We start from the raw sequence: 9,235 nt of genomic DNA on the forward strand, positions 1-9,235 counted from the left end.
GACCCACAGCATAATCCCCCTTCACCAAAGTTTACTGGCACAATGCAGTCAGACAAGTATCGTTCTCCTGGCAACCGCCAAACCCAGACTTGTACATCGGATTGCCAGACATCGAAGCGTGATTCGCCACTCCAGAGAACATGTATCCACTGCTCTAGAGTCCAGTGGCAGTGTACTTTACTCTACTGTATCCCACGTTTTGCATTGCACTTGGTGATGTAAGGCTTGGATGCAGCTGCTTGGCCATGGAAACCCATTCCATGAAGCTCTCTATGCACAGTTCTTAAACTAATCTGAAAGCCACACAAAGTTTGGAGGTCTGTAACTATTGAATCTGCAGAAAGTTAGAACTTCTGCGCCCTGTGCACCTCAGCATGTGCTGACCCCACTCATTGATTTTACAATGGCCTACCAATTTTTCGCTGAGTTGCTGTTGTTCCCATTTGCTTCCACTTTTTTTATAAAACCACAAACAGTTGACTGTGGAATATTTATTAGTGAGGAAATTTCACGAATGGACTTGCACAGGTGGCAACCTATCAATCACGGTTCCACACTTGAATTCACAGAGCTCCTGAGAGCGACCCGTTCTTTCACAAATGTTTGTAGAAGCGTCTGCATGCCTGGATTTTATACACCTTTGGCCATGGTAGTGATTGGAATACCTGAATACAATGATTTGGAGGGGTGTCGCAATTCTTTTGGCAAAATAGTGTATATTTATGCTCCTTGTTGAAATCTTTTATTTTACCCTGTGCCCATTTTCATTTAATGTTTCATCTACATACAACAAATTAGAATATATGATCACTGCATTTCATGGAAATGGTTACTTTTTCAGATATTGTGGGCTGTTTAAAAGCACTGTTTTCTGCTGATTTTTGGAAATAAACTATGAATGTTAATGTTGCTAAAATGATAAAATTTCCTGGTCTATCTTAACATCCATTATTATTATAAGCACATTTTATGTGTTACTGTTACACTACATATTGTCTTGATCACATTGTATCTCAAAATGCGAATTGCTTTCATTTGAACTACTCATATTCACTTTTTAGTGAATTTTAAAACCGTGTAATGACCTGATGTATTCAATTCAAGCGTAATCAAAAGTGAGCATTTCTTGGACAAAAGCTGTGTTTTTATGTTATGAATATGTTAATTATGTGAGAAAGTCCATTAATGTACTAACAATGTTGTTATTGGTTTCAGTGATATCAATAAAAGCAGACCTGAATTACACTTCTCTTTGTTTTAATTAGTTATCCTCTATACACAAAATGTACAGGTAATGAAAGATGAATGTTGGACAAATGATAGTGATGTAAAAATACAGAATATATATGTACAAATGATAGTGATGTAAAAATACAGAATCTATGTACATTGGTAGTGGCTTACAGTCTGTAAGGTGCAGATAAAGACATCACATCATTAGGAGTTACACTATGCAACTGTGAAGACTTTTGTAAGCTACAGCAAAGTATTTCTTGATAGCTTGCTAATTATTTTCTGCAATCTTAGTTAAAGAGTACTAAACCTCAAAACGGAAGGCACAGGTTGAGCATTTTTAAGATTGTTTTTCAAATTCTTTAATTCAGCTCACAACCTATTAAACATATGGAACAAATAAATTAGCAAAGATACTCTATGATAAAAGTTGAAATTTTGTTGATCATTTATCATAACGTAATATATAAAAATGTATACAACTTGAATAAAGATCTAACAAATATTATTCACATGTAAAATTCTGCTTGTGCTTGGTTTTTAAATGGCTGATCATCACGGCAGATTCAAACTAAATCTACATTAAAAAGAAAAATATTATTTCAAGTATTTCAACAGCTGAATCTGAAAATCTCATTAATAAAACTAATAAAATTATATGTTACTCAGGTTCTTTGACTGAAAGTAAATACTATAGGCTACTAATAAAACTAAAGGTAGTGAGAAAAATGATACAGTCTCAGTTCTGTATGTTCAGCTGTGCAATATTTGGAGGTCAAAGGCACAGCTCATACCTCGTGTTATCTCATAACACGCCTGTAGATGGCAATGGTAAACTATTTATGAGTGAAACTCTGTTGGCCGGCCTCACTACATCACTTATGAATGCTGATTTTGCTCAAAAACAATGCAAACATTTAAAAAAACAATGACAAAATTAAAAGTGTTCTGAATGAAGAGTATTTTCAATCCTCCACATTATTTGTCACATTATTTTGCATAATTGATTAAAATATGCCAATAATTACTTATCATTGCTTAAAAACAAAAGCGTGATTGTGTGTGTGCAAAACCTCACACGATGTTAAGTTAGTCTCATAAGTACCCAGAAGTTTTAATATACAAAAACTGTCTCCAACACTGAAGTCAACCCGCTGCCAAGTATCATAAAGAAGCGATTATCTTAAAACATACCCACCTAGGTTCTCATTATATATCTTTACACATAATCTGTTAAATTCCCTTTGTCACAGTGGGTGTGTAATAAATCATCTGGCTCCACTCTGTTGACATCAATCCCATTGTTGTGGTAGGATCATGTAAATATATTACATTAGCCTATTACTGTCCTTTATACAGATTAAATTATACTGTAAATATCCTTACTCATTTAAAATAACCCTTGGGACTTCATTACATTGTTTCAGCCAAAAAATTATGGTTTCTGTCAATTCCATTAAGAAGCCCATTTTCATTATTTGTTTTGGAGTACTCCTGCAAGCATATTTTGTAGACTCCATTAGGCTATGTAACCCATCGTATGATATCACCAGTTAATAGATATCATTAATATATAATTGAAAGATATCATATCAGATAGATAGTTAATAGATAGGCTATCATTAATAGAGATTCCAATGCCTGAATTTCGTGTCAGGTAGAGAGACATCCAAAATGTGGAGGTCACGTAGTTGCTCAAACACCAGCAGACATGTGATCGCTGGAGCCAGAGGACGACGTGGATATTGAAGAGTGTCGTCTTCGTCCACCAGGACCGTGAAGCATATTGGGATGAAATCCGGCGTGTCTGCGGGCGTGCTTGGTGAGGTGATCGCTCCGCATGAAGCATTTGTCGCAGAGCGGGCACATGAAACGCTTCTCCCCGGTGTGCGTACGAAAGTGTCTTGTCAGTTCATCTGACCGTGAGAATTTCTTGTTGCAGCCTGACCAGGTACACTGAAAGGGCCTCTCACCTAAGAACACACACACACACAAATGTAAATTTAAGGCGCTATACTGAACTCAGTTACAACAAAACCCACTCGAAACAGATGTGCGACTTTTTAGATGTGAGTATGTTGTTGTGTCAACCCGGAGAAAACGTTTTAAACGTCTGTTTTTGTTTTTGCGTTGTAGAGCTTAAAGAATTCGTTAACGGCGTTCTGGATGTCAAGTCAACGCACTCCTTTGGGAGGGGCAGCGCTTGGCTACAATGCGGCACCACGTGCCGGATGTTTACAACTGTGAAATCAGGAGACGTGTACATGACGTCATCGTTGCGTTAGGTTATAGCAATGATAGACTTAGATGCCTCATTAGCGATTTTTTCCCTATGGGACGCTATCTGCCATTTTGGAGCGGTCAGAGCCGGTCCGTGAACATTCCGAGAGCAAGTTGCCGCCGTAGTTAGACGCATGTATGAATATATATATATATATATATATATATATATATATATATATAGCCTATATAATACAAGATGAAGGCTTCAGCGAACGACATTAAAACGTTACTGTAGTAAAAGTTAAAACATTAAAAAGTACCATTATAAAAACCTGTTAATGCAAATGAAAAAAAAAAACAAGCCAAAACATCCTCACCTGTGAGAGATTGTCCGATTTCTTCAGGAATTAAAACCTGGGATAGTTTGCAATGTTGTGGCATCATTGAGTCTTACTGTGAGTGACGACATGCTGACCGTTCCAACGTGGCGGGCGCGCCGACGTGTCTGGCGCGGTCGAATGCGGTATCTACGTATATCTCTATCGGTTATTGACCTTATGCGCCAGAGAAACAAGCACGCAGCAATCGGTATTGCTTTTTTATGTGTGTGTGGTTCTGTAGGTATATTTCTATGAATTGATAACTAATTAGCTGGTGACGTGGATTTACTTGAAGAGTTAACGAAAGTTATCATGCGCATTGCAATAGACTATTTGAAGCGGATATCATTAGAAATGTCTGTAGACAATATAATTTAAAACAACGAGCGCAGCTCTAAAGGGGCGGGGCTGCTAAGGTCTATATGGGGTTACTTTAGTGGGTGTCGCATTGATGTAAGCGGATCACCACCGGAGGACCACCGGAGGACTAGTGACCACAAATACGACGAATTAATATAATATAATAAAATAGATATAACATATTTACCACATGGCTCAAACAGAACAATTCAATTGCAAATCAGCAAGCCTGAAATTATAATAGGTTAGGCTACATCTTGCATTTCCCTCTATATTACGCAATGTTATGACCACAATGTGGACTACGCAACATGTTTGCTCTCATTTTGATTAGTAACATTGTGTACTGTTCCACCCTCGTGTGCGCGCTCCGCCTGCAGTTACACCCACTGTTATGAGTGTCCGTTCCTGAAACCGAACTGTTCCCGAAAACACGCAAGCACGGGGCGTAATACGGCGTTACAGCAAAACCAACAATCGGTAGGCTATCGAATTACTGGCATGAGTTAAGTAATTGTACACATAAGCACACACTTAATTCAACCGTGCTCATTTCATACCGGTGTGCACTCTGAAGTGCGCCTTGAGATGTGACGATTTGCCGTATATTTTACCACAGCCAGCATAGGGACAACAGTGTCTCTTCTCAGCTGATACATGCAGTCTGTCACGGTTCCGTGTCCTTTTCACCCTGCTCGCGTTCTGTCTGCATTTCTCCCCGTTTTCCTTTACGCCGGGTTGATTCTCCGCATCACTGTCCACCTTACGTTTGGTGCTGATTACGCTCGGGTTACACTGGTTTAGGTCCAGCAGAATCATTGCGACCATTAACAGAGTCCGATTCTCTTGACTTTCCTCAGGTCCGTCCTCACCGGCTAGTTTGTCTAATCGGTCAGAGCTCGAGCCGTCCAAGGACATTGATGCAATTTCCACATCCGTCATTGTAGTTACCCAAACTGTGCTGCAGTTGTAGAAGTCACCTGCCACAAATCAAAACTCCACAGTGTGGATTCTCATCATATGCGACTACGACTCCATTAAACGTGGCTTCACGCCTACACGTGTCTTTCCCAATGTGACTGGGATGAAATAATGTTCCCGGCGTAGAATAAAAGCTTGTGTCGCTTCTTGCGTCTACGCGCACATGAAACATCCAGGTGTTTATAGGCTACTCAGCGACTTCAAGCACATCGGAATGAAAGCGTGGAAACTTTGCTTAGGCAACTCTCACTCTTCTCTCCCCTAACAAGTGCGTCAACTCGGTGCTGCTGTTTGCTGTTCCCATCTGAAAGAAACTACTTCGCGGAATCCCAAGGTGTCATCATAAAGCTTGTAGCTGATTGGACATAAGGAGTCCAAGAGCGACGCTTTGAATGCACTACCAGGAATCACCTAGGCAGCGTGAGATTGAAGGGTCATGGATCCAATAGTGTTGAGAGTATGAGACGGAGGGCGTGTTAACATAGCAGGAACTAGTATGTGCCTCGATCGCCTCCCTTCAGAATCAGCAGGGAGCGCACGGGTTTGAGGACACTAGTTCTAAAAAAACAAACAAAACAAAAAATTGGTAGTAATTTGCATTGATTAAACTTAGCTTTTGTCTATCTGACATTTAGGCTAGCTATTACATTTACTGTGTTAGTCCTCACACTAACAATGTTAACTAGTTATTCTTATTGCATTGTTCAGCATTCACCATATGCAGCGAAAAAATACATGATTAGGTATAAAATCAGTAAACGATGTAATAAAGATAGAGATATCAGTATGGGCCATTGCACCAAAATAGTGCTTTTTCACCTTGTAAAGGGCAGCAGATTTCTGTAAAGCTTTAAACATTGTAACTTTAAACAGAGTTTGACATGAAATGCATTATTTTAGGCCCATCTCTCAGCTTTCATGGAAACTGGTTGCACGGAAGAATTGAGCAATTGATCGATAGCTACACAAGACACGTTTCGATTTCAAGTGAAAGTCCTTTTCCTTAAATAAAGCATGCATTTGAGCAGATGATTTGCGCTGTGAGTGGCCTATGAGTATAGGCTAGCAGGACTTTTGAGGCGGGTCCTCGTGAGGGCCATTGGAGAAAGAGAAATTAGCCAATGGGAGCAAACGTAACACGACTCCTTTCGGAGTACTCTCCAAACTCGCCGAGGTTCACACTGAGAGACAGTTCTAGGAAAATGTGGGAACAACCCTCACGACCCCGTTTCAAAAGTTTGTCCATAGGAACGGCATGAGCTGATTATGGTTCTGTTAGCCTACCATAAGTAGCCTACCGAAAAACAGGCTATTTACAACAGGACAGCATGAGGTCAACTATTTTAACAACCCCTTAAAATTTAACACAATAGCTTAATCGAATATTTCTGTAATCATCTAGGCTAGTTAGCTTTCCATATTAGATATGCTATAGCCATTGAACCATAACACATTTTATTAACAATATTTGATTATGCGCTTTTGATATAAGCTAGGCTATAGCCTACTTTTCTTGGTGTCAATCGTAAGAATTATATATTATCATTGCAGGTTTTAGGCTATGTTGTTTATTTTGTTTTTCTATTTAAAAGACGACACATGTAGCCTATTGCCCTACAACATGCATGTAATAAATCATCTCATTTCTAACAACGCTGTCAGTAATGGGTCACGTTGTGGTTGTTATTTCGCTCTAACCAGCGCCACACACGTGTCTGTTTTTGTGGAACAGAATGTACCGTGAACTACAAGTGAACTTGAACGCCTCCCTACGATGCAGAAAGGACAGTGCAAGCAACGCTTCCGCTCTAATGCAGAGTCACGCTTATGTTTAGGCAGAAGAACAGGACGCATATGCCGTGGTTTCCGATCTCAAGAAGGATCTGCTCTTTGGAATTCCGGGATGTAAACTACCATAGCACACTTAAGAGCTTTTTTAAAGAGAATACATGAAGCAAACAAATTCCTTAAGACTTGGGATTAAATAGACGATAGATCTAAATAAATAAATGAAATAATACAATTATTTTGGATTCATGTTTTTCAACATAAGGCAACCAATTGCTTTTTTTATTTTTACAAAATTATAAATTCAATTCAACGTATCATGCAAAGTTCAAATTATAATATTTATATTTAAAATAAATAAAAATGTTAAAAACAATCCCAATTTCTTTACAAATATATGTGCCCATTTCTGTGTGATATTATTGAACTCGTTGATATATGGAAGACAATGAAAGCAGAGAAACAGCTGTGAAACCTTATAACAGGTAGATTTTTATATCTTTCAAAAATCAGTAATGAACCTGACCTAGTATGTTTAACTTCCCCTAATAACAAAGTGAACCACAATGACGTTTTGAATTATATATATTCTTTTATTTGTTAATACATGCCAAACATCTTATTCACATTGAGGAATACAGTATACACATTTGTATTTGCATCCAAATACTTAGCCTTCTACAGTAGGACAAGAGTCCCCGTATCCCTACTCTCCGTTCTCTCATCTCTCATTCATCTCGTATCTTTTGGAAGAACAACATGCATTTTAAAGACACTAAGTAAACTGAGACCTTTCCGTTCAAACTACAGCATTATTGCAGAAAACATGTGCTTGGACTTGTTAGCAGATAAGTGCTCACCAATAAGTTTAAAAAGAAGTGGCTGGGGGGAAACTTGACTAAAAGTGGTATACAATTCACAACCTTTTATGCTACAGTATAGGAAAATATTAAGAAAATACTGTACATAAAGTTATAAGTCATCATGTCGTTTTGGCACACTGGGTAGGTTGTCATAGTGTAATGTCTTCTATCAGACACAGAAACGTTCTCTTAAAATCCTATTATATTAAACTATTTTTTTACATCCACAGAAAGATTTACAGATCATGTACAGAACATTTACATGTGGAAAAACAAGTGTCATAAATACGCTCACTCTTCTATCCCAAAACAAGAGAGCGAAACAGAGGATAGTGAGATAAACTTGCATTCAGTAACTTAGATCAAATGCCCACTCTGGCTTCTTTTGCTGGAACCAGTCCAACAAGAGGGTTTGTTATGAGACATTACCCTAAATAATACAGCATGGACACGTTTTAAAGGCCCGTATATTGATCATGCATTCATTTTACCTCCGTCTTAAGGCTCTTTGCAGTATAATCACCTTGTAGAATTTTTAGGCCCAAATAATAAACAATGTTTGAAATCACATAAAATGAAGCAAATCTGATAAAACATATTTAATGTCATACTAATAATTAATTTTTAAAATCATTGGTTATTTGAAAACCACAGTGATTAGAATTAATTCTATGCACAAAAATAATGTCATTTAGTAGGTTTTGGTTCACATACAAGCTCTAATACCACATTTCTACACCTCAGAACACTGTGACTGTAATAATGTTTTCAAATCTCTTAGCAGTATTGCACATTAGTAAGGCAAATAAAATACATCCAATGAGTGATGCATGTTGTGGAAATGGAATAGGTGGACTAATTTGTTTACTAAAACATGACTATACTGAATAGGATTCACGCCAGAGATACAAATCACATTTCTGTATTGCTTTAAACTGCACTGTTTCATTTGATTTAGGTTAAACAGCCATTTAAAACGGTGTATTGTAGAGCAGTAAATGTTCTACTTTTATTAAAGTGACATAAATTGATTTATCTGATATTAAATTAATTGGTAAAAACAGTATCTGTGCAGATCTCTTGATACTTCTGAATTCCCACTATAATAAATTAAGTCATATTTTATATGTACTTAAATAAATTAAGTAATATATGCAGTATACATATACAATTTATTATAGTGGGGATTCAGAAGGATAAGGATATCTGCACAGATGCTGTATATATATATATATATATATATATATATATATATATATATATATATATATATATATATATATATATATATATATATACCCATACCCCTATTAACCAAAAATAGGAAAAAAATTGCCAAAGCATATAACTAGATAATATTAAGTACTAGTCTTCATTATGTCCTTCCAGCATGTTAACATATTAACT

At 37.3% G+C, this 9,235-nt stretch overlaps 1 protein-coding gene across 1 annotated transcript; it reads right to left on the bottom strand.

The window, feature by feature from the left end:
- Positions 1 to 1,240: 1,240 nt before the first annotated feature.
- klf9 (Kruppel like factor 9) lies at positions 1,241 to 5,585 on the bottom strand. The gene is made up of 2 exons (XM_067438998.1): positions 4,757 to 5,585; positions 1,241 to 3,206 (listed from the first exon to the last, which is right to left on the bottom strand). Exons 1-2 carry the CDS (start codon positions 5,136 to 5,138, stop codon positions 2,929 to 2,931), a joined length of 660 nt encoding a protein of 219 aa, XP_067295099.1. The 5' UTR covers positions 5,139 to 5,585; the 3' UTR covers positions 1,241 to 2,928.
- Between the last annotated feature and the right edge of the window lie 3,650 nt (positions 5,586 to 9,235).

This window comes from Pseudorasbora parva, chromosome 3 (assembly GCF_024679245.1).
Source record: "Pseudorasbora parva isolate DD20220531a chromosome 3, ASM2467924v1, whole genome shotgun sequence".
NCBI lineage: Eukaryota > Metazoa > Chordata > Actinopteri > Cypriniformes > Gobionidae > Pseudorasbora > Pseudorasbora parva.

Bases quoted from the DNA above. Each gene is read 5' to 3' on its own strand.
- klf9 (XM_067438998.1), bottom strand. From the start codon at position 5,138: ATGACGGATGTGGAAATTGCATCAATGTCCTTGGACGGCTCGAGCTCT. The intron at 3,207-4,756 runs GTATGAAATGAG...GTGTGTTCTTAG, and splicing joins GCACTTCAGAGTGCACACCG to GTGAGAGGCCCTTTCAGTGT.